The 26,580-nt window shown below is 40.7% G+C and overlaps 1 protein-coding gene across 1 annotated transcript in view; it reads left to right on the forward strand.

Moving 5' to 3' along the window:
• angptl2b (angiopoietin-like 2b) overlaps positions 1 to 21,026 on the forward strand; it is a 39,640-nt gene extending 18,614 nt beyond the window's left edge. Inside the window, exons 3-5 of the mRNA XM_034169772.1 lie at positions 11,350 to 11,543; positions 14,472 to 14,742; positions 20,626 to 21,026. Of these exons, the coding sequence (XP_034025663.1) occupies positions 11,350 to 11,543; positions 14,472 to 14,742; positions 20,626 to 20,825 (665 nt within the window). The 3' untranslated portion in view covers positions 20,826 to 21,026. The remainder of the gene's footprint in view (positions 1 to 11,349; positions 11,544 to 14,471; positions 14,743 to 20,625) is intronic.
• Positions 21,027 to 26,580: the final 5,554 nt, after the last annotated feature.

Here is a 26,580-nt window from a genome sequence, read left to right on the forward strand (position 1 = left end):
AGCGATTAGAAGCATTTTCAACCGTTAACTCGGACAGAAAGTGATTAATCCGCTACAAAATAATTATTTTATATACGCAGCGTCCAGCACACAACACGTGGCAGCCAGTGGAACAAAGCGTGGCATCCAGCTGGGAGCACAGCAGGTGGGATCGTCACGACGATGTGCATGCAAATGCCAAGGGGCTTTAACAATGTGTAGCCTCAACTCGAGAAACGCACATCCATGCAAGATAATTTTATTTTATTTAGTTGGGAAAATTATTAGATGGAAATCCAATGAGTCAGTTTTTTGAGTGTATTGAAAAAAACAACAATCTGTATATCTGCAACCAGTGGAGTTACATTAATATCTGTTTTGGTTTCGCTGCTACCACACCTCCTGTGTCTTGAAATGATCGCCAAACTCTTACACCACCAGTATTAAGTGTTTGCACATGGTATTCACCACCCCTCTGATGTCTTTCATTATACTAAATGTTTTAGAAGGGGGAAACAGATTTATTAACAAAGCTGCATAAACCTCTAGGATCCCATTAAGAGTTAATTGCAAGACAGCCTCGGGCACCGATCCTTCCTTCAGTTTGGATAAATCCGTCACATTCCTACGGCACAATGAGAACAGAAATCCTGTTGTCTGCAATCTTTTGAGATGCATATCATCTAATTGCCATTATTCAACTCATGCACAAAACATAGCAGAATGGTAAATACATGTCTCGATGCATGGTTGGCTGCAAGCATTTTGGTCTCTGAAACACATTAGTAAACAATAAAGCCTTAAACCTAGTATGAAATGTGTTTTTGTGACATTAGTTGTCATGAAGGGCTTATTTGCATCCCCCCTTTCATTAAAACACTGCTGTATGTTTGAAATGGTGGGAAAAGACCACACCATTCCCAACAAGCCTTCTTTAACCTTTTTCCACTGACATTTTGAACTACTGCTTGCCATTTTTGAGAGGCTGTATGTGAACAGTAGCTTTTGTGCAGAATGTTTGAAAGGGGGCAAGTAATTTCCTGCCCACAGCCGTGCAACTAACACCCAAAACTGACATAAACCTTTAACACAAACTGAGGGCTGTACACAAAGTATGAAAAGAGGGAAGATGAAGAACAGAGGGATGGAGTGTAAGGAAAAGGGGAGGGGGTAAAACACAAAGAGATACCAGCAGTCGATGATGTCATATATTCCAGTTCCGCCAGGCAAGAATCAGTCATATGTTCCACCAAAGCAGAAGACTTTATCAGTCAGCACAGTGCAGTCAAGGAAGCTGCCTGGTTTGTATCCTCTTAACACAGACATTTGTTGGAGCAAATGAATGGCAATTTACCAGACGTGTATCATCCCCTATTACAAAATTTAATGAAACCAATGCCTGTTTTGTGTACAGGTCAACATCTTTCTGTGATATCTCTAAGAGCCCCTTTACACATAGTACAAATAAGTACAAATCAGGGCAAATCACAGCAGAACAGCTCGTATGAGCGAACCACAAAAACATCGAGCCGATGGTCAGGGGTGAACAATGCTGCTACGACGGCGATGTGTAACCACATCGCACTGCAGGACAGACACCGTGTCATGTGGAACAGAGCTCACATGAGTGATGTGACATTCAGATCGACCACTGCGTGTTATGATCTGATGGCCCATTTCACCTGGGGTGGCCTGTCAATGTGCACGGCGTGCACTCACTTGCTGCAGCCCATTGCAACAGCAATATATGTTTTTATGTATGCCCATGTGAGGACAACAAGCAGAGACATGTGCCTCACAGTGGACAGTTGTTAGTCCGTCAGTTGTTAGTTGTTGTCCATCCAAACATGGTATGTGTTCTCCAGCTGGGACATCCAGAACCAGAGATCTTAACAGCTGCTGCTGTCAGTGGCCACGCCCCCTGCCCGTCCAGTGCAGACACCAACGTGTCACTCTCTTCTGCGTTATGTGAGCTGTCAGGGAGTCTCTGGTCAGCAGCTGATAGGCACCTCCCCATGCTGTGTGTGCTCAGACATGCCTGTCCGGCCACCATGTGATCATGTCTGAGCAGCATACATATCAGCATTTTATTTATGCAAGTGTGCTCCCCCACCCACCAGCATGCCACATGGGTTGGAGGAGCGGGGGGAGGGAACCACACATATGCCACATGTGTTTTGGGGCGCGACATGCATACATGTGCAATACACATGCAGGCCACATGTGTGTTGCTTTTTGCAAAGCCACACTCGTGGGAGCACTTTGACAAATTTCACATCCAGCTCGAAAGTGATCATCTGCTGACTGTTTTTGTGCTGACAGCACGAATGGCCACACATTTTCTAAGCGCCAAGTGAAAGATGTAGATGTTCATGTGTGTCACCTGGAACTTGGCTGACACCTGCCGCAAGAGGGATCAAATGGGCTCTCACAGGGCACTCTATGTCTTTTAGCCGCTGGTGTGCATATGTTGTCATGACAGTTGTACGAGGCATTAGAGGCAGATCCGATTTTACATGAATTGCATACGTTTCCTGCTCCGTGTGCAATTCACCACACTTGTACTATGTGTGAAGGGGCCCTATGACATCTATGTGGAAAAAGCAGGTGATGGTGGATATGCAGGTACAAAATGCAGTGATAGGGATCTGCCGTTCTCCGAGCAGAGACTTCCCGATTTTCCTCTGCAAGATTAGCATGAATCAAATGAAAAGCATGTTGCACTCTTCAATTATGTCAGTTTTGAGAAGCTAACAGACACATTTTAGCTTTGTGGAAAACTGCGGTGTAATAAGCATGGGAATACCACGTAGGCGGTATGGAGTAGTGAAGAGCGGTGAATGCGTACAAAGCGCTCATGTCTTGGGACTCATCTGTAACTGGGTATAGTTGGCAAAAACTGTAGGAAACATGAATTTTGGCTTCTTTTGCAATAAATCAGACCGACTTCCTCATTTTGAAGCCGAGACACAAATTTGGGTCCAGAAATCTGGAATGAGGTTCAGCTTGGGGCTGTATGAAAACGCTATAATATTATGATGAAATGATGTGGGAACCCAAACCCAAAACCACTGAGCAATGTTGTAAAAGTGTCCACGGATGGAACAACACAAAATGTTCTTGATACTTTCCTCAGGTGCAAGTATTTGCCTGAATTCTCTTGCATCATTAAAATAAACTAGTCAACAGCAGTTTATATTTTCAAGGATATTTAGTAAGAAGATAGCATGTGACTGTTTGGACATCAACAACATATGATGCATGCTTCAATGCCAGAAGTGGCAACTATGTCTGACACTTAGCAATGGTGGCTTATCCATTCATCACATTTTCAGTTTTATTTGAGGATATACTGTTGTGTCCTCAGTATAACTAATGTGCAATGTAAAACTGTTCAGTATTCCAAGGTAAATGCTACAATTACTATTACCAGTATTACCAAGAGGAAAATATGACTGATAAACCAATTTTATTTAGATTTCATCACATTCATTCAAGTCCTAAAAGAAACAAGCTCTTTAAGGTACCCTCATTCAGAGTTGCATTCTACATTAAAGTTGTAGCAGCACATCTAAGAGATGATATTTCATTATAAGTGGTAGTAGGAGAGGGCTTGTGATAACAACTTCACAGGTTCAATTCCAGAAACAGACAGGAAAATCACAAGGGTTCCATGAATCTTTGGGATACGAAAAGGAGATATTGTCCCAGTATATCCACTGCTGTACTAGTCTACCCAGCTGGAAATCGGTACTGGACTTGGATGGAGAAGTAATCTGTGATCCCAACTCATTATTTGCGTCAATATGTGTGATGTTAAGCAGCCTGTTCATGTCACATAGTGACATGCAAGGAAATGCATTTTTTCACAGCAGCATCATTTGGTCTATAATAACAGACAGAACTGTGCTTGACTTTTGTGCTATCAGGGAACATTTATCTATCTTTGGATTAGTTTCTTTTGCAAGGGAGACCTAGGCAATTATAACATTTCCATTCGCCTAACCTGCATGTCTTTAAATGTGGGAGGAAACCAAAGCACCTGGAAGAACCCCACACAACACAGAGAGAACATGCAAACTCCACACAAAATTGAACCCATGACCTTCTTGTTGTGAGGCAACAGTGCTAACCACTAAGCCATTGTGCTGCCATAGTAATGCATAGTAACACACATAGTAATGCAAAAGAGCTACTCAACTTGTCACATATAGTGACATTTGGTCAAAAGGAAATTTTTGCATCAAAATCTGACAGTTTGGGAGTGAGACTGAGTTGCAAGAGATAAGCACTAGTGCGACAGGCCTCAGGGCCTGTGAAAGACTTTCTTCTCCCCTTGATCAAAGTCCCTTATTCCCACATTGTTCTTGGTGTGCAGGTGAGCATATTGCATAGCAGTACACTAATATCAGTGATTGTATGCGTGAATCTGTAAGCATAAGGCATAATTATGGTACACAATGGCCAAACATAAGTGAAATAGTAAATCCTGATGCTATGAGGTTGAAGCACTGCAACCTTAAGCAACTCTACTACCTGACTGAGATTGGCTGTGTTTCATGCTGTAGTGGGTCAAGTTGTAACTTGGCATGCCTCAGCTGATTTGCCCAAGAAGGTCTCACCTGGGTGTGTTTTGTGATGAGTCCTCCCGAGGAGGCACACGATTATGCACAGTGGTTTCTTTGTTTGTTTATCCGCTCAAACTCTCAACCACATTGATTAAATCCACACTCAATATAGGACAGGCTGGGGTATGCCGCCCGGTGCTACTCAGAAGAGCAAGAGACAAACCCAGTGCACACTCCAAGTGTAACTGTTCTCAACTCTGGATACCTCAGGGTAATTCATTCATGATTAGTTAATTAATTTAATTTAATTTATTCATTTATTCATTTATAGCACCAAATTACAACAAAGTTGCCTCAAGGCGCTTCACACAAGTAAGGTCTAACCTTTCCAACCCCTAGAGCAAGCACACAGGCGACAGTGGTAAGGAAAAACTCCCTCTGAGGAAGAAACGTCAATCAGACCAGACTCAACGGGGTGACTCTCTGCTTGGGCCATGTGACTGACACAAATTCCAAAGCAATTCAATAAAAAGAATATACAGGAAATGTTGCAGGTGCACAGGACAGGAGGGTTTCAGAAACAGATACCACACCCATCTCTGGATGGAGCCGCACCTCAAACAGAGAGAAATAAAAACAGAATCAGGCATCAGAAAGACAAGAAATACATTATAATTTGTCAGCATTAAGCAACAAGAAGAACAAAGAAATACTAAGGTGATCGCTTGCCACTAGCCCTAAGCATCACGAAAAGACCCAGAATTTAGATAAAGTTGAGGCCGTGGCCCACTCCGATTGATTGACATAAAAATGTGATGTTGCACTGAGCCTATACCATGCAACCCTGGACCGAGTATGAGTGAAGATGGAGGTATGCTGGAGTGGACCTTTGTACTACAGTATCACACAACTGTAAACCCAAACATCAACATGAAATTATTTAACAATTTATGTTGGTCTCACCCCATGCGTCCGTTGATGAGAGAGGAAAAGATGACCAGGACTCATTCCAGTTTCTCAGATTGACCTCACCTTTAATAGAGAGAATGAGCCAAAGTAACAATAACAGAGAGTCTCTAGGTTCATGATTAGTTTGCCCAAGCAATTAGGCTCTGAGGCAGGAACCCCATCTATCTCTCCTTGAACCCATATATACTATGTGAGTTTCTGTCTAAAAATTGCGTCACTACGCTAAGATGTTGTGTTATTTCTTGACTGGTCTCTGCTTGGTACGGGCGCAAGTGCAGTCTTGTTTCTTCTTGTATGTCCATGCACTGATCATGACCGTACAAAGGAAATATCATAACCCCCCCCCCCCTGCGGTCCTGATAATAGATTCAAGCTACACAGTGTCACCCTGCCTCAATGAGAAGAAAACAACTGGACCTCGTCTCTCTCACCCAATAAGACAAACCAAACTTGGCCTGTTCTCAGTTTTCATGAATCATCAGAAAAATAGAAAAAAACATGTTTCACATCCCGTCTTCAATACTGGTTTATATCAGCACTTTTTAGCACGCAAAGGCACAGTGGTCCGTTATTCAGGGTCACAATAGAAAAAACAAGCTAAGCATAAGAAAAAGAAAAGTGGAAACTAATAAGAATAAAATCACCATCATATTTTTTACAGTAGCGAGGTGTCCGAAAGAAGTGGCAAGATTTTAAGCTTGTTAAGGACCAGTCCGAGTTTCCTTTCATGACATGCCAGAGAACAGCAAGCCCCTGCCCCACAAGGCGCTCATTAGCCATGCCAAGTCATTCATTCATTTTCTGAACCCGCTTACTCCTGGTAAGGGTCACCGAGGGTCTGGAGTCTATCCCATCAGTCAGTGGGCAAGAGGTGGGGTACACCATGGGCAGGTCTTCAGTCTGTTGCAGGGCAGACACCTCTCACTCAAATCAATTTAGAGTCAGTCACCAGCTCACCTGACTTGCATGTCTTTGGAAATGGAAAGTACCTAAAGCACCTGGACGAACCCCCTCAAACACAGGGAAACATGCAAAGGTCCCACACAAAGGACCAGGTGGGAAGAGAACCTGGGACCTTGTCATGTCCACTATGCCACCGTGAGGTCACCACTTGGCACAACCAAACTCAGCCAAGTGTGGGACCTGCAGTGAAGGTGTCAGACTTGGAAAAACTAAATCTTTCCTCCGGTGCTTATTTTGCCCAACAATTTTATAAAGTAGCTGTATTCATAAAATGAGCTTTATTGCTTTTGACTTAAAGCAATTTTAAGAAAAGAAAACAACATTTGCTTGACTTGTAGAATTTGAAAAAAGCCCATTGAGATTCCACATCAGTGCAATATTGGGGTATTTCTGATGTACAGTGCACCCAGAAAGTATTCACAGTGCTTGACTTTTACCACATTTTGTTATGATACCACCTTATTCCAAAAGTTTTTTCTACGCACAACATTCTAAAAGTTCTTTTTTTTATTTTTGCAAACCTATAAAAAAATAAGAAGAAATCACATGTACATATGCATTCACAGCCTTTTGCCGTAAAGCTCAAAATTGAGCTCAGGTGCATCCTGTTTCCACTGATCATCCTTGAGATGTTTCTGCAGCTTAATTGGAGTACACTTGGGATGAATTCGGTTTAATTGAACATGATTTGGAAAAGCACCACACCTGTCTACATATAAGGTCCCACAGTTGACAGTGCATGTCAGAACACAAACCAAGCATGAAGTCAAAGGAATTATCTGCAGACCTCTGAGACAGGATTGACTTGAGGCACAAATCTGGGGAAGGGTACAGAAACATTTCTGCTGTTTTGAAGGTCCCAATGAACACAGTGGCCTCCATCATCTGTAAATGGAAGACATTCTGATCCACCAGGACTCTTCAGAGAGGTATCCACCAATCGAAACTGAGTGGATTGGGAGAGAAGGGCCTTCGCCAGGGAGGTGACCAAGAACCTGATGGTCAACTCTGTCAGAGCTCCAGCATTCCTCTGTGGAGAGAGGAGAACCTTCCAGAAGGGACAACTATCTTTGCAGCAATCCACCAATCAGGACTGTATGGTAGAGTGGCCAGACGGAAGCCACTCCTTAGTAAAAGGGCACATTACAGCCCACCTGGAGTTTGCCAAAAGGCACCTGAAGGACTCTCAGACCATGAGAAACAAAATTCCCTGGTCTGATGAGATAAAGATTGAACTCTTTGGCGTGAATGCCAGGTGTCATATTTGGAGGAAACCTGGTACCATCCCTACAGTGAAGCTGGTGGGTGGCATCATCATGCTGTGGGAGGGAAAGATGAATGCAGCAATGTACAGAGACATCCTGAATGAAAACCTGCTCCAGAACACTCTGGACCTCAGACTGGGGTGACAGTTCATCTTTCAGCAAGACAATGACCCTAAACACACAGCCAAGGCATGAAAGGAGTGGCTTCAGGACAGCTCTGTGAATGTTCTTGAGTGGCCCAGCCAGAGCCCAGACCTGAATCCAATTGAACATCTCTGTCAAGATCTGAAAATGATTGTGCACCAATGCTCCCCATCCAACCTGATGGAGCTTGAGAGGTGCTCCAAAGAGGAATGAGCAAAACTGCCCAAAGATAGGTGCGCCAAGATTGTGACATCATATTCAAGAAGAACTGAGTCTGTAATTGCTGCCAAAGGTGCATCAACAAAGTACTGAGCAAAGGGTGTGAATACTTATGTACATGTGATTTCTTAGTTTTAACTTTTTTATGTTTTCATTATGGGGTGTTGTGGATACAGTTTTGAGGGGAAAACTCCATTTTGAAGTAAAACTGTAACATAACATGAGGAAAAAATGAACAGCTGTGAATACTTTCTGGGTGGACTGTATATGAATCATGTGTGATTTATTTGTTGATTTTAACAAACAAACATAAATATTCAACCAATCATACTGAAGCATGTGTAATAGGCATGTGAATCTCATCACTGACAATGATTCGATATGCACCTCGATACACTACCTGCGATACGATACATATAGTAATACATGATGACACTGATGATACAGTGCGATACGATTCACCCCACTTCCCAATTTGATGGGTTTAATATATATTTGATGGCAATTCAGTTCTTCACAATGCGATACGATGCACCTTGGTGCAATATGATTAGGCATGGGTATTGATAAGAGTTTATCAATATCGATGCCATTATCAGTTCTACCTCTTGTGAATTTTCTGTGTACTAAAAGTAGGCTTTCCAGGTTTTCTATGTTAGCATTTTATTGAGTCTTAAAGTAAATAAATATGAAATTGGTTACTGGATCTTTGATCTCTGGACAAAAATAAAAATCATTAAAATCAGTACATGGCCATTAGATTGTTGATGTACATGACGGATCCTTGATCTCTGGACATAAATAGAAATAAACAAAATCTGTAGTTTTTGTCAAAAGCATTTCCTTTCAGATATTAATGACACAAATGTAACTCCATAGACTCTGAGCTCAGCTCTTCAGTCCACTGCACTGCACGTCAGGATGTAATTCATAAAAAACGCAGGACATCTCATTTTGGGAAAAAAATGGTTTTGGTCGGTTGTAGTTTATTGTTTGTATTATAATGTTTGGAAAGAACCAGCGCTGCTTCATTGCTTCAAGCAGACCCGCTGCAGTCTGAAATCAACATAAATAATCATTTTGTCAATAAACACCCTGAAAAACAACACCTGCTCCGGTGTCCCAAACAGGTCCTTCGTGCATTCTGAAGAGGCGCCAGCTCGCTTCATTGTGTTTTCCATACTGTGTTTGGAATGTTAGGGTACAATAATAACTACGCAGAGAGAAATTAGCCATTTCTGATTTAAACCAGAAAATCCATTCATACAATGTGAACATGCACAGAATAAGCAAGGGCAACGGATGAATATTTATAGTCAAAATACTTTATTTTTTATTTATATATTTGTCTTGTCTGCTGGAAAAGCATTATATTATTGAAGGTGGTTTGTGAGCACTTGAGCATAAATCCTTTCTTCAGAATATCAACAAAACAGATAGCTACATTTGCACTGAAGATCCTCAAAGTATAAGTGTGGTTATTAAAAATAAATATTGATAATAATAATAATAATAATAATAATAATAATAATAATAATAATAATAATGATTGAACATGAGTAGTCAAAGATGTAAATTATAAACCCTTAAAGGAGAACTTTATTTTTCTACTATATATATATATATATATATATATATATATATATATATATATATATATATATATATATATATATATATATTGAACAAAAAATATAAACACAACACTTTTGTGTTTGCTCCCATTATTCATGAGCTGAACTCAAAGCTCTAAAACATTTTCTGAGGCACATTGTTGTGCCGTTCATCCACAACCATCACCTCATGTTGCAGCATGATAATGCATGAAAATTCAGTAAGGTATATCTTATATATTGTATTCCAATTCTAAGGTGGAACTATGCCAGTATACAAAGGTATATCTAAATATCGAAAAAGGAAGAGTAAAATAGGAGAGTAGAAAAGAGTAGAGTTGAGCCACTTAGGTGCCTGGTCTTGAGAACCCTTACAGCATGTCCCCATGTTGCAAGGATCTGTACACAATTCCTGGAAGCTGAAAACATCCCAGTTCTTGCATGGCCAGCATATGCACCAGACATGTCACCCACTGAGCATGTTTGGGATGCTCTGGATCAGCGTATATGACAGCGCATTCCAGTTCCTGCCAATATCCAGCAACTTCACACAGCCATTGAAGAGGGGTGGACCAACAGTCCACAGGCCACAATCAACAACCTGATCAACTCTATGCAAAGATGTGTTGCACTGCATAAGGCAAATGTTGGTCTGATCAGATATTGACTCATTTTCTGACTCCTCCACCCCGCAAATAAAGCAAAACTGCACACTTCAGAGTGGCCTTTTATTGTGGCCAGCCTAAGGCACACCTGTGCATTAATCCTGCTGTCCAATCACCATCTTGATATGCCACCCCTTTGAGGTGGGATGGATTTTCTCGGCAAAGGAGAAGTGCTCACTAACAGATTTAGAAAGATTTATGAACAATATTTAAGTGAAATAGGTCTTTTGTGTTTATAGAAAATGTTTTAGATCTTTGAGTTCAGCTCATGAAAATTGGGAGCAAAAGAAAAGTGTTGCATTTATATTTTTGTTCAATATATATAGTTAATGTTTTGCATCAAAAACTGAGGCTATCAGTACATTGCTGATTTAGAACACAAACACTGCCTCGGGCTCACATTAATGTTATTGGATGGGATCAGTTAGCATCATTCAGATCAAACAGCTTCTTGTTGCACTGAACATATGAAAATGTTACTCGCCGACTGCAAAAGAGAGCCAGTTAGCCCGTGATGGTGTTTGTGTTCTAAATCAATTAAGTGCAGAATAAATACATTTTTGTACCAGCTGAAAAGATGACTATGTTGAAAAATATCCAATTTGCCATTTAAGTAAAACGAGAACATCTGTAGTGCTGCTCAGCTCACGATCCCAAATGATCAAGTGGTGTTTGCTGCCATTTCATCATTAATAGTCAGGATTCCCTTTGCCTTCACGCCAGTGTTGCTTTTGGCTGCTCACTCGGCACATTTTCCTTTGTTAACTTCGCAGCCAAAGTCAAATCTAGTGTTGAAATGAAAATGGTGTTCCCCTTTGCTGACTATAAACACTGTCACAATGGATGGGTTTTTTTTTTTGCCTCTGAGAAAATCTGTAGGTGGATGGCACAAGCAGGGAGGTAAAGGGCTGCATTTTACGTGCTGGTGTGTTAACTTATATTCGCTCTCGTTTTTCATATTCAGGACCATTTAAGGATTGTCTGCAGGCATTGGAAGATGGACAGACTACCAGCGGCATGTGCCTACTGAAACCAGAGAATGCCAACCGCCTCATGCAGGTGTGGTGTGACCAGAGACACGACCCCGGTGGTTGGACTGTGATCCAGAGGAGACTGGACGGCTCTGTCAACTTTTTCAGGAACTGGGAGACATACAAGGTGTGACACCTTCACACCAAATCAAGGAGTTCATAGTCTGGAGGGAAGCGAGTTTACACACACTGTGTTGATATTAACCAGATGTGAAAATGTAATGAATAGGTATTTGTTCTAAATGTTTGATGAAGTCCCCGTCTCACTGCTGGAGTCTATTGAGTCATTTATTCCAGCAGCATCAGCTGGTTTTAGTAAAGTTACTTGACAGAATGCATTCCTGTTTTCATGCAAAGTAATCCTATTTCCTGATTTTGAATCTTTCATCAATAAGTAACTTATTTAATCGAATGACCAGGTCTGAGGCAAACATGAAAGGAGAGTGGGGAAATATTTTCTTTGTCTTTTGAAACAGAAATCCTGAGAACAGGGTGAAACAGTTCAATGACACAACATTAGGCCAACGATTTTCAAGACTCCTGATTAAATCTTCCCTAAAAACAACAAAAAATAATACTTTTCGAAGACTTTAAGAAAACTCTTTGAACCACATGCATAAACTCATCAGAAAATGTGTTTCAGTGATTCAAAGCATCCATAGTGTGGAATAAAAAAGCATTCATTATTGCTTTTATAATAACGGCGAAAACAGATCCTTGTCATTTGATATTTTATGAAGTCATAAACAACAGAAAAGGGACTTACATTTTGGTGTTCCTCGCTGGTGCTTTGTCATCAGCGGTCCAACATGAACCTTAAGGCCCCTTCACACATAGTGCAAAGTTTGGGTGACATTTGGACAAATACGGCGAAACAGCGCGAAACACTTTGAATTTGCGCACTACGGAACGTCGCGCCAACAGGCAGGTGTGCATGATGCCGGCGCAACGGTTTGTGCACATGACAGTGTCTGTCGAGCAGGAACAGCATCTCACACTGCTGCAGCAGCTCGCATTGCGTTCCATGGGATGAGCTGCACCACATCTCACTGCTAATCTGGAGGAAAATTAAATAAAAACCAGCTGTATAATTCGTGAATATCACTGGGTTGATATAAATAATACATAAAAGGGGGACAATACAGAACTCTGTGGTTAAACAACCCTGGTAAAAAAACAAACACCACTCTTAAGATTTGAACCCACACCGCCTGATTACCAGACAGCAGCTCTACCACTGCACCACAATCACTGTCTAATAACAGGAGCATGAAATGGCTCTAATCAACAAGCATATTTACGAAAAAAAGAAGAAGAGCACTGTGATAACTGACCAAACAGCATTTGCTATGGTGTATTTCTGCTGATATGTGACTGAAAGTGGCGTATTTGTCATACTGTTGGCCTGGCATATGGTTCTGCAGTGCACAGCTCACTGTCCTGTCAAACAGACATGACATGCAGATCGCCTGCTGCATGTCCACATAAACTGATGGTCCGGTCCAGCTGGACCTGTCAGTGTGTGCCCTCTCCAGCCCATCACAAGCGATATATTTTTTTGATGTGAGTACAGCAAGCGCACACGTGCGTGTCCGTCAAAACATGGTGCATGTTCTGCAGCTCTGATGTCCAGGACCAGCCATGTCAACAACTGCCACGCCCCCGTCCATTCAGAGTACAGACCAAAGTGTCACTCTCTGATCGGATGAGATGCGCCTCGCCTGCGGGGGAGCATGCGACACACACACACACACACACGTTGATTGGGGGAGCCGACAGCACGCCACATCTCAGCAACTCCACAGTCATGGGGAACTGAGTCGAATTTCACTGCGAGTACGACAGTAGACAGTCTACAGTCTGTTGTCGTGCCAATAGTGCGACTGGCCACACATTTTCTAAGTGGCATGTGAGTGGTGTTTGATGTTTGTGTGTGTCACCTGTAATTTGGGTGACACCTGCTGCAAGAGGGTGCGATGGATTCGTACAGCGCACACTCTCTCATTCAGCCGCTGGTGTGCGCAAATAGTTGTAGCAACAGGTGTATGAGGTGTTTGAGGCAGGGACGATTTCACACGGTTTGCACACGATTCCTGCATCATGCGCACTAAGTGCGCACCTTGTCCAAACTTCACATGATGTGTGAAGGGGCTCTAAGTAGGAGTCCAAAATTGTTCTCAGTCAACTTGGAAAAAAACAATTCTGATGATGTAGTCTGTGATGCCATTGTGCTGAATTCAGTACAGACTGCCGTCTGCTTTCCTCACTCCAGTGAAAAATCTCGTCAGAAATTTTTCCAGCTTTACATCCTAACTTCATCCTAACAGCTCTTCATGCCTCCAGACGGTAATTAGTAGCATCAACTAGCTCCTTCAAATCGCTGTCCGCCAGCAAAACAAACTCTGTCATCTTTAGCTAAATACCACCCCTGGTAGTGTGAGTATGCGCAGTGGTCGGGGCGTGCAATAGCACATTTTGTATAACACTAAAATTGCACACTAAAAAGAACTATTGCATGGAAAATGAATTACAATGGCAAATGGTATGAATAATGCATGTCACGTGACATACAAGCCACCAATCAAATGACAAGGATCCACTAAGCTGTTCTATAAAGGAAAATAACCTGATGGTAGCAGTAAGCATGACTCAAAAGGTCCATTTATTTGAATGTTCTTTGATGATAAATAACTCTATCGAGGAGCTGAATTCATAATTGCCTCCAGACCACAAACCAATGACCCTGGATCATCCAGTAGATATCCAATCTAACAGTTCTAAGATGTTCTAAGGCAGGGGTGGCCAAGTTCGGTCCTCGAGAGCCACATTCCTGACACTTTTAGTTGTCTCCCTGCTCCAACACACCTGAATCCAATGAAAGACTCATTAACAGACTTTTAATGAGCCTTTCATTGGATTCAGGTGTGTTGGAGCAGGGAGACAACTAAGAGTGTCAGGAATGTGGCTCTCGAGGACCGAACTTGGCCACCCCTGTTCTAAGGTAATTCAGATAGGATTTCATCATAATAAAGTTTTCTATCATTGTGCTTCACAGCAAGGATTTGGCAATATTGACGGCGAGTACTGGCTGGGTCTGGAGAATATCTACTGGCTGACAAATCAAAGAAACTACAAACTGCTCATCACACTGGAGGACTGGTCTGGTCGGAAGGTGTTTGCAGAGTACGCCAGCTTCAGAGTGGAACCTGAAGCTGACTTCTACAAGCTCAGAGTAGGCAGATACCATGGCAATGCTGGAGACTCCCTCACCTGGCATAATGGCAAACAGTTCACAACACTGGACAGAGACCATGATGCATATACAGGTACTCAGCGAACCACAGTTAGCAAATGTTGCATGAGACCATGTTTAGCACTGTAAAACCAAGTAGAGCTGAAAGAATTTTCCAAGATGTGAAAGTAAGTCCTTTGTAGGTCCTGACGCCTGTTGGTGTCCATAGTTTCGGCAAATTCTGTGGGGAAAGCAGGTAAGAGTCTGTGACTCCCTCTGGATGGGATGCCAGTTCCATCCAGAGGGCAGGTTACTTCCCCACCAATACATCGACCTGGTTTCAATTCTTGGTCATGCTTCTTATTGTTGGACAAGACATCTGCATTGTCCCAGTCCACCTAGCTGTAAATTGGTACCAGCCTTAGCTGAGGAAGTATCATGCGATGGACCTGCAACCTATACAACAGATCCTGTAGACTCCCATCTGCTTCTTTGATATGTGGAGATAAACACCAGCCTCAATGGGCCTTAGATCCAATGCAGGACTGACTCTTCCTCTTAGTCCTATTTGTGCTTTGTGAGCAATCAACCCTCTGCTTATTGTTTTCACCTTTGCCATTTGCTCTGTTTAAGAGAAATAGTTTGTTGAAATACTGATTTCAGAAGTAAAGAATGAGGGACAGCATAGCAGCTGTACTTGGAGTTAAGCATCTGTAGGATTATTAAAGAGCAACAAAATTACACTCACCAGCTACTTTTTAAATCACCATATTACTGATACAAAATTTCAGAAAAAACATGGACATCTCATCATTATCATATGTTGTCATGCCAGTGCTGCAACCAGTTCAGGGCTTATTGGTTGGCTTCATATAGGTCTTGTTGAGTGACATTTGGGCCCATGTTTGCAATCATGGAGAATATGATGCATGGTTTGGTCAGGGTGGACACATGGGCACTCGGCTGAGTTTGCCATAGGTTTGATTCCAAATAATTGTTTTGCATAATTAAGGTTGTAAGAAAATGATCTTGAAGAAAACTTCAGTATACAAGAAAGACAATGATAAATTTATTGAATGAAATTTTAAATAACATGGCTTTGATATACTTTAAAAATTCCACATTTCCAAAATTACACAGATTTCCCATTCCATTGTTTGAGCTCCACACACAAAGCTGGCATCACTGGACATGGTTAAGTTTGTAAGCTTTGTGTAGGTAAAACCCGTGCCTCACGGCTGAAGGAGTGTGGGAATATATTGGTTATCAAGATAGAGACTATAATGTTGCCTTCACATACGGATGGTAGAAAAACTGTCACACCTTTCATCATAGCAGTCTTCATATAGATAGTAAATGCACTGCATTTATATAGTACTTTTCCATCAGAATCAAAAGCTCAAACCATTTTACAGTGATGCCTTGCATTCACTCATTCACACACACATTGACACTGGCACTGAACTAATGTAATTTGTGCAGGTGAGGGGTAAAATATGTCTTTTAAGTTAATTTTACAGAGAGCTTCAGTTTTAATTTCATTACTGCATCTCAGTACGAATAATTTGTGCTTGAATGTGGATTTCAATTACAACCCCAACTCCAATGAAGTTGGAACGTTGTGTAAAATGTAAATAAAAACACAATACAGTGATTTGAAAATCTTCTTCAACCTATATTCAACTGAATACACCACAAAGACAAGATATTTAATGTTCAAACTGATAGACTTTGTTGTTTTTGTGCAAATATTGGCTCATTTTGAAATGCATGCCTGCAACACATTTCAAAAAAGTTGGGACGGGGCGACAAAAGACTGGGAAAGTTGATGAACACCTAATTGGAAACAGGTGAGTGTCATGATTGGGTATAAAAGGAGCATCCCCAAAAGGCTCAGCTGTTCACAAGCAAAGATGGGGTGAGGATCACCACTTTGTGAACAACTGCATGAAAAAAATAGTCCAACAGTTTAAGAACAATGTTTCTCAATGTTCAATTGCAAGGAATTCAGGGATTCCATCATCTACACTCCATAATATAATCAGAAGATTCAGAAAATCTGGAGAACTTTCTACACATGAGTGGCAAGGCCGAAAACCAACCAAGATTGAATGCCCATGACCTTCAATCCCTCAGGCGGCACTGCATTAAAAACCGACATTGTGTAAAGGATCTTACCGTGTGGGCTCAGGAACACTTCAGAAAACCATTGTCAGTTAACACAGTTCGTCGCTACATCTACAAGTGTAAGTTAAAACTCTACCATGCAAAGCAAAAGCTTACATCAACAACATCCAGAAATGCCGCCGCCTTCTCTGGGCCAGAGCTAATTTAAAATGGACAGATGCAAAGTGGAAAAGTGTGCTGTGGTCTAATGAGTCCACATTTCAAATTGTTTTTGGAAATCATGGACGTTGTGTCCTCTGGACAAAAGAGGAAAAAGACCATCCAGACTGTTACCAGTGCAAAGTTCAAAAGTCAGCATCTGTGATGGTATGGGGATGTGTTAGTGCCCATGACACTAAAAGTTCACTGAAAAGCCTTCAGTTAATTCAAAATGCTGCAGCTAGAGTACTAACGGGGACTAGAAGGAGAGAGCATATCTCACCCATATTGGCCTCTCTTCATTGGCTTCCTGTTAATTCTAGAATAGAATTTAAAATTCTTCTTCTTACTTATAAGGTTTTGAATAATCAGGTCCCATATTATCTTAGGGACCTCATAGTACCATATCACCCCAATAGAGGGCTTCGCTCTCAGACTGCAGGCTTACTTGTAGTTCCTAGGGTTTGTAAGAGTAGAATGGGAGGCAGAGCCTTCAGCTTTCAGGCTCCTCTCCTGTGGAACCAGCTCCCAATTCGGATCAGGGAGACAGACACCCTCTCTACTTTTAAGATTAGGCTTAAAACTTTCCTTTTTGCTAAAGCTTATAGTTACGGCTGGATCAGGTGACCCTGAACCATCCTTTAGTTATGCTGCTATAGACTTAGACTGCTGGGGGGTTCCCATGATGCACTGAGTGTTTCTTTCTCTTTTTGCTCTGTATGCACCACTCTGCATTTAATCATTAGTGATTGATCTCTGCTCCCCTCCACAGCATGTCTTTTTCCTGGTTCTCTCCCTCAGCCCCAACCAGTCCCAGCAGAATACTGCCCCTCCCTGAGCCTGGTTCTGCTGGAGGTTTCTTCCTGTTAAAAGGGAGTTTTTCCTTCCCACTGTCGCCAAGTGCTTGCTCACAGGGGGTCGTTTTGAGCATTGGGGTTTTTACGTAATTATTGTATGGCCTTGCCTTACAATATAAAGCGCCTTGGGGCAACTGTTTGTTGTGATTTGGCGCTATATAAATAAAATTGATTGATTGATTGATTGATGACATGGGCAACTTACACATCTGTGATGGCACCATCAATCCTGAAAGGTACATCAAGGTTTTGGAGCAACACATGCCGCCATCCAATCAGTGTCTTTTTCAGGGATGTCCCTGCTTATTTTAGCAAGACAATGCCAAGCCACATTTTGCATGTGTTATAACAGCGTAGCTTCGTAGTAAAAGAGTGCAGGTAGTAGACTGGCCTGCCTGCAGTCCAGACCTGTCATCCATTGAAAATGTGTGGCACATTATGAAGCGCAAAATATGACAACGGAGACCCCGAACTGTTGAACAACTGAATTCGTACATCAAGCAAGAATGGTAAACAATTCCACCTACAAAGCTTCAACAGTTAGCATCCTCAGTTCCCAAACACTTATTGAGTGTTGTTAGAAGGAAAGGTGATGTAACACAGTGGTAAACATACCACTGTTCCAGCTTTTTTGAAACATGTTGCAGGCATCCATTTAAAAAAGAGCAAATATTTGCACAAAAGCAATAAAGTCTATCAGTTTGAACATTAAATATCTTGTCTTTGTGGTGTATTCAAATGAATAGGTTGAAGAGGATTTGCAATCATTGTATTCTGTTTTTATTTACATTTTTTACACAATGTCCCAACTTCATTGAAATTGGGGTTGTAAATTAATTTAATTTATTTCAAGTAATTTAATTTATGTAGTGCCAAATCACAACAAAACTGCCTCAAGGCGCTTCATACAATTAAGGGCTAACCTTACCAACCCCTAGAGGAAGCTCACAGGCGACAGTGGTAAGAAAAAACTCCCTACGATGAGTAGAGGAAGAAACCTCAAGCAGACCAGATTCAAAGGGGTGACCCTCTGCTTGGGCTATGCTACCTACATAATTGACAATACAAATATGCACAAAATTTTGGGATTCCATGCTGGTGTACAGGACGGGAGGCCTGCAGAAGAAGACACCCACTCCCATTTGGCTGCACACTCAATTTGATGACTTGTTAAAACTAAAGGCAAACTTCAAAAATAATGCAGATTGTTTTCTGTTTTGGAGCACAGCAATTTCATTAACCAGAGCAGCCAGCAGAGCTCAGTGCAGTACAGCAGCCTGTCTGCGTGTGTGTATGTGTGTTCATTGTTCATAGACTCACCGCTTGCTGACATCTTTGAATCAGTTTCATAAATATAATGTACATTCACAATTCCATGAAAGGCATGCAGCATTCATCGGCAGAACAGTTTTCAGATGTTAGCAGATACAATTTAACTTCATAATGTTAAGCACATAGGCTGTATCCCAACTCGGCAGCTGCAATTGTCAGACACTTATGAAAGCTGCTTGGAATGCGACTGGCATGCACAGCCTTCTTTTTTAATAAGGCAAATGACACATCAGGTGTATCCTTCACAGCTTAAACAATCTCATCAGTCATTGCAATCTTTTTTTCTTAGACAAAACGGTTGATAAAATGGTGGGGAAAGCTAATGATGCAACAGCAAAATGCACCGTGGACTCAATCATCTCGTTTCAGAACCTTTGGTTCTGGCTTCAGCTGTGTCTGAAGGGCAGGACACAGTCTGCACATAGTACTATTGTGAACATGCCCAGTAAATCCCATGTCATGGTGTTGCATTGAGGGTTGCTTGTAATCAGCAGGGACCTAGTGCATAATCATGTACAATACAATGACTCACAACTTTGGACTGCTGTTGTGATTAATTTGGCCCAATTTCCTTATTTTTTGGAATTGGGAAGGGAAACATCTGTAATGGCAGACCAGCCTTAGGTGAACTGGTTACTCAAAATTGGCCATATTGTCTGTCTACTTGTGTAGGCTCTGCATGTCCAGGGTATACCCCTCCTCTCCCTCTATAACTGCTGGGATAGGTTCCAGCCCCCCACTGTGGCCCTTAATTAAAATAAGCAGGTTTACAAAATGAATGAATAAAGTAATCTTTTGTTTTACAAACAAACAGTACCTACCTTCACTGCAGGAGATGTGTGTTGGCTGTGCTTTTGATCATGACGTGACAAAGAAAAACAAAGTAGAGTAAAATTTCTGTTGAAATTTTACAACGCCCATGTGCAATCCATTGTCGTGCTTTGTTTAGAAAATACTCTAATTTAGTAAAATGGAGGAGCAGGGTATTGAGCACTTAACCATGCAAACAGTCAGTATAAACTGCTACCCACATTAGCAGTCCAAGGGGAGTGTGGTCTGTAGCCATATTCCACTGTATTTTGAGATAATATGTCTTTTGGAATACACTGGATTTTTGGGTGGTCAGTGGAGATGTGCATGTTGTTGCTATTGTGGTCTGAAAAGCTATTGTGCTCATTTTTATACTTCTTTCAGACATGAAAATGTTGTGGCTAAACTGATTTCAGGCTGACCACAGCCTTCTTTTTCTCTTCACACTGAAAGTGCATCTTATTCTAAAATAAATCTAATTAACTTTTATGTATCTCATATATAAAACCACAGATAGTATTTTATTTTATTTAATTTTTTTTTTTTTTTCGTGGAACACTCAGCACAACAGTCCAATACTTTCAGCATTAAAAACACTTCTTGGCACATTTCTATGCATGCAGTGTGACTTTTTTATTTTTCCACATTTCCAGGTAATTGCGCCCACTACCAGAAGGGAGGCTGGTGGTACAACTCTTGTGCCCACTCGAATCTGAATGGAGTTTGGTATAGAGGGGGGCATTACCGCAGCCGCTACCAGGATGGCGTCTACTGGGCTGAGTTCCGAGGAGGGGCCTATTCACTAAAAAAAGTGGTCATGATGATTCGTCCAAACCCCAACACCTTCCACTAAGAATATCCAAAGAACATATCTAGTATGTCTCACAAAGCAAAGAACTTCAGAGGTCTTAAAATCCCGGTTACTTCTTTCTTTCTTTCTTTCTTTCGTTATTACTGCTGGAATGGCACGATACTGAACAAGTAGTAAGAGAGAAAGGTGATTTTTGTTTTTCCAAAGTGCAATACTGAAGTATCAGGTCATTATTTTGGTGCCTCTGACAAGTTCTAATATATATATATATATATATGTATATATATATATATATATATATATATATATATATATATATATATATATATAGTTTGTGTTCTGTATAATACTGGTTGTTTTGTTAACAGGATTACTCGATTCACAACCCACTCCGCAAGAATTCATTGAAAAGGTTGGGCCTGGCCTAGAACAGAAATCGGGGTGTGAATAAAGGTTTTAAAATCAAAAAGGCAGAAAAAAACCCCCAAAAACATCTATTTTATAGTAAGACTTTTATTTTCCATTTGCATTTTCATTTGCGAATTTTGATTGAATAAATGAGTGCAGTAGCTTTGAAGTAGTAGTTTTACTTTAGTTATGTAATAGGTATGCAGTGTTTAATGCAGTAACACAGAAATGAGGATGACACAGGAATTCTATCCAGTGAATAATTTTAAATTTCATTCCAAACTCTTCAGGTATATAATTTATTGGGAAAAATAAATATTTACTGACCTGTGATAAAGGGGTGACATTTTGGCCAGGCTTCTCAATTATACTAATATTTACTCGTCACTTCCTGTTGTGGGTTACATATTTTATCATACATTTAATGTTTACATTCAGTAGTAGAAATGAACTCAGTACAAAAACTTTGAAATACATTCTTCAAAGTCAAGTTCCCATAGTTAATCACCCATTTGCTTGTATGAATCAAGCGCTGTATTTACTGTATAAATTGAATGGTTTGTTGATGTCAACTGAGTCGACACAAGGCGTATGTACATAAAGATTTGTAATATAATGTATTAAATCCCATTATGTCACATTTTAAGTTGCAATAAAATATGTACAGCCTGTGCATTTCTTCTTCTTGTGTATTTTTAGATGTACGAGGTGCCTTCAATAAGTTTTGAGTCTTTCATAGGGGCAGTTATAATCATCCCACACTCTTGTAATTTTGATATGTCATTACCATATGTCTAAGGAGATAATCCAGGTTGAACGAGACGGCTGTATGTGGACATTAAGTGGACCCTACTAAATCACGCTCGTCACAGCTGACTTTTTTGCAAAATGCAGTCGGGACGGGAGGACACTTTGGAAGAGTGATACGCTATAAAATTTTGTGTTAAGCTCGGAAAGAACGCTACGCAGACTTATGAACTGCTTCAGACTGCTCATGGATTAAATTGCATGGGCAGAGCATCGGTGTTTCATTGGCACAAAAAGTTTAAGGGTGGCAGAGAGTCTGTGAGAGATGATGAGAGGTGTAGGAGGGGGAGGGAAGTCAGAACACTGGAGCTGGTGAGGAAAAGTCATACTTTTATGGATGAGGACCGTCAAGTGTCAATAGAGACAATGGGCCTCATGTATCAATGTTGCGCACTTGTGGCATAAATTTACGGCGTAAACTTGAAATACACTAAAGTCGCCGTGACATGTATCAAGCAGTGCGCACCTGCCCATTTCTGGCGTACGCCTGATGTGATCTTGATAAATGCGGCGGGTGGAAACGATCGTAATTATAATAAACACGCCCATAAATATTCAGACTCCGCTTCAGACACACCCTCATTTTACGACATGGAAGCCGGGAAGACAGCAATGAAAAAGAACTCCACCAATCACGACGCGTGCCAACAGAGCATCAAACGCGGCTGTCGTATCAATTGTTTTGTAGTATATAATCAATAAAGTGTTACAGTGGTCCCTCATTAATCGCTGGAGTTACGTTCTAAAAAATAGCCTGTAATACGCGAATCCGCAACGTAGTCAGCATTATTTTTACAATTATTATAGACATTTCAAAGCTGTAAAACCCCTCACTACACAGTTTATACACTTTCTCAATCAGGCATGAACATTTTCTCACTTTTCTCTCGTGTGTAAACACTCTCAAAGTTCAAACCTTAGTAGGGAAATAATACCGAACTGTTTTCAGGCCCAAACATTTGTTTAAGAAATAAAAATAGAATGTTTTCCTATAAATAATTATGATGGCATTTAGAACTAACAAATTAATTTTAACGATCAACGAATGAGGACGGACACATAAGAAATTGTTAATAGTGACTCACCAGTATTTCACAGATCGCGCCTCTGCGTCCTGGCGCTGCGCCTTTTCCCACTCACACCTCGCTGCAGCAGGTGTTTGTTTCCGTGTGACAAACACAGTTGTGAATAGTTGTTGGTGCTCTTTTCTCTTCTGGGCAACAAGATTCTTATAAACAGATACACAGAACACAGAACACTGTAAAAAAAAAAGGCATGCAAAATTGGACTAAATACTCCGCAAGACTCCAAGGCCACGACAGGTGAACGGCGTTATAGTGAGGGACCACTGTATTCTCTTTTCACATGTCAATAATTCTTGACATGTGGATATTTGCTTGCTCAATTAATAAGACACGCCTAATCTGTCAGATTTCTTTATTTTTTAAATGTATTTCTGTATTTATTTTATTGTGACAACCAAATGGAGACGACAAAACCTGGTTGCAGCACGGGCGAATTAAGGGAATGACGAAACTACAGTTGTTATTATAAATTTCATTGTCTAAAACGATCACACCACATGAAGTTAAGCTCAGCGCTGCTCTGACTCCAGGCTCGACGTCTGGAGAAAAAGGTGTGCAGCGCTTTCCTTCCTGTCAGCACTGTAGCCACGGCTCGTGCTCCATAACAATCCCACAACAGCGGGATTTGTATTGATTATTATGTAGTATAATCAGGAAAGTGTTATTTATGTTGTATAATGGCACTGTTTATCATGTTGATCATCTTCATTTTTATGTGGATTCCAGCGCTGGTTCATTTTGGTGTATAATTTACGCCACCTCTCGACCTGGTGTATATTTTCAGTGCAGCGTACGCCAACGACCACATTGATAAATGCCAAGTAGCGCAGCCGTTTTGGCGTACACCCCATATACGCTCAAATATCGCCGTACGCAACGTTGATACATGAGGATAAGTGTAGAGTTTGAAGTCAGTGTGGGAACTGTGCACACGATTATTCATGATGAACTGAACATGCGGAAGATTTGTGCGAAGTTCAGGACAATGCACCAGTCCACAACTCCATCCGTGTTTCCAACTATTTGACTGAGATGGGCATCAAGACAGTTCCTCACCCTCCCTACAGTCCAGACCTCGCTCCCTGTGACTTTTGGTTGTTCCCCAAGCTCAAGGAAAACCTTAGAGGCAGTCATTTTGAAACCATTGAGGAGATGAAAGAGGCTGTGACAAGGGTTGTGGACACATTCACACCAGAGGACTTCCAGGGGGCCTTCCAGAAGTTTTTGGAATGATACAACAAGTGCGTTGCATCTGGAGGGGAGTACTTTGAAGGGGACTAGAGTTTCATGCTTGTCTGAGAAAAATTGTCCCTATGAAAAAAAAGTCTCAAAACTTATTTAAGGCACCTCGTAAGCCATGGTACAGTTACTATAATTAAAAACAAACATTCACTGTAACAGCAGCCATGTTTTTTTATAGATATAGATAGATATATACTTTTAATGTCCCCATGGGGAAATTTGTCTTGGACTTCTCAAAAATCATGACCCATACAAAGATACAGAACAAGACATAAACAGTTCATAACAATAAATAAATAAATACATAAATAAAGAATAAAAATAAATAAAAAAACATACAAGTACTAAAACCTAATGTGCCTGATTGTTAGCGGTGTTTATTATGATATTTGTTAAGGGCTATGATTGATATAGGAACAAAAGAGTTCCTATATCTATTCAGTCTGCAATGGGGGACTCTGAAACGCCGGCCCGATGGTAGCAACTCGTATTGCGTGTGCAGAACATGGGAGGAGTCAGAAAGAATTCTGTGCGCTTGCTTCATCACGCACTGATCAAAAATTGACTGAGGATTGTTATACTGTTTCAAACCAATGATTTTCATTGCTGTGAGAACAAGGTAGTTTAATTTTGATCTTAGGGACACAGGAAGGTTCCCAAACCAAGTGGTTATGCCATATCTTAGAATGCTTTCAAGAACTGTCTGATAAAACAGTAACATAATTTTTTGGTCGACTCCATGAAAACGCAAACGCCGTAGAAAATAGAGTCGTTGATTCAAGCGGGAACATAACCAGTCAACATGAGTGTTCCATGTAAGGGAACTGTCTATACAGACACCAAGATATTTGTACAATTGCACCAGTGTGATTGGTTGCTGGTGTATAATTACAGGGTTGTGATTGCCAACTAACTTTGGGTCAAAAATGACTTCCTCTGTCTTTTTAACATTTAAAGTAAGGTAACTGGAATCACACCACTCAACAAACTGCCTCACCTCTGAATGATAGATATTCAAATCATCATTCTGTTGAAGTAAGCACAGAAGTGCTGAGTCGTCTGAATATTTTGAATGAATGAATGAATGAAAACTGTTTATTTCGAACAATTGATACAACAACAATTACAAGATAGATCAGTAAAGACAACAACAAAAAAGTTCCTACTGTGTACCCAACATGTCCGAAAAGGGGTAGGGTGAAGCATCAGCTTATTTATCCCTACCCCTTCTTCCCCACAACCAGTAATACCCTTTGCCACATATACACATAGATTCCTACACACCTAAACCGATATCAATATATATATATATACATACACATACACATATATATATACATACACACATCAACATACATACACATATACATACACATATATACACATATACATATATACACATATATATACACAAACATAAATATACACCTACACATACCTACTTACATACAAAATACTATATATTTACAAGCCGAAGCAAAAAACAAAAACGCCCTAACCCTCATTACCCTTCCTCCTCCCTATACCCAGAAAAAAACATATTTTTGTACCGCTGTTTGAACTGGTTCATGCTTGGACATTGCTTGAGCCCCACTCCCAATCTGTTTCACATCCTCACCCCACAGACAGAAATACAGAAACCTTTTAATGTTGTTCGTGCCCACTGATGCTTTAAATGAAATTTCCCCCTCAGACTGTAATCCCCTGATCTGTTAAAAAACATATTTTTAATATTTGCTGGAAGTAAATTGTTTATTGCTTTATACACAATTTGTACTGTTTGAAAATGAACCAAGTCTGTGAATTTTAAGAATTTGGATTGTAAAAATAGTGGATTTGTATGATCTCTATAGCCAGTATTATGAATAATTCTTATAGCTCTTTTCTGCATTACTGATAGTGATTGTGTTGTACCTTTATAAGTATTACCCCATACCTCTGCACAGTACTGTAAATATGGTAAAACCAGTGAGCAGTAAAGAATGCGGAGTGAGTTGTGGTCCAGAATATGTTTCGCTTTGTTTAGAACTGAAATGCTTCTTGACAGTTTACTTTGTATATGTTTTATATGAGTCTTCCAGTTTATCTTATCATCTATTATCACCCCCAGAAACTTATTTTCATGTACCCTTTCAATATCTACCCCCTCGACTTGTAACTGAACCTGTATGTCTGTATTACAATAGCCAAATAACATGTATTTTGTTTTACTTAAGTTTAATGATAATTTGTTTCTGTCAAACCATATTTTCAAT

Source organism: Thalassophryne amazonica, chromosome 5 (assembly GCF_902500255.1).
Source record: "Thalassophryne amazonica chromosome 5, fThaAma1.1, whole genome shotgun sequence".
Taxonomy (NCBI): Eukaryota; Metazoa; Chordata; class Actinopteri; order Batrachoidiformes; family Batrachoididae; genus Thalassophryne; species Thalassophryne amazonica.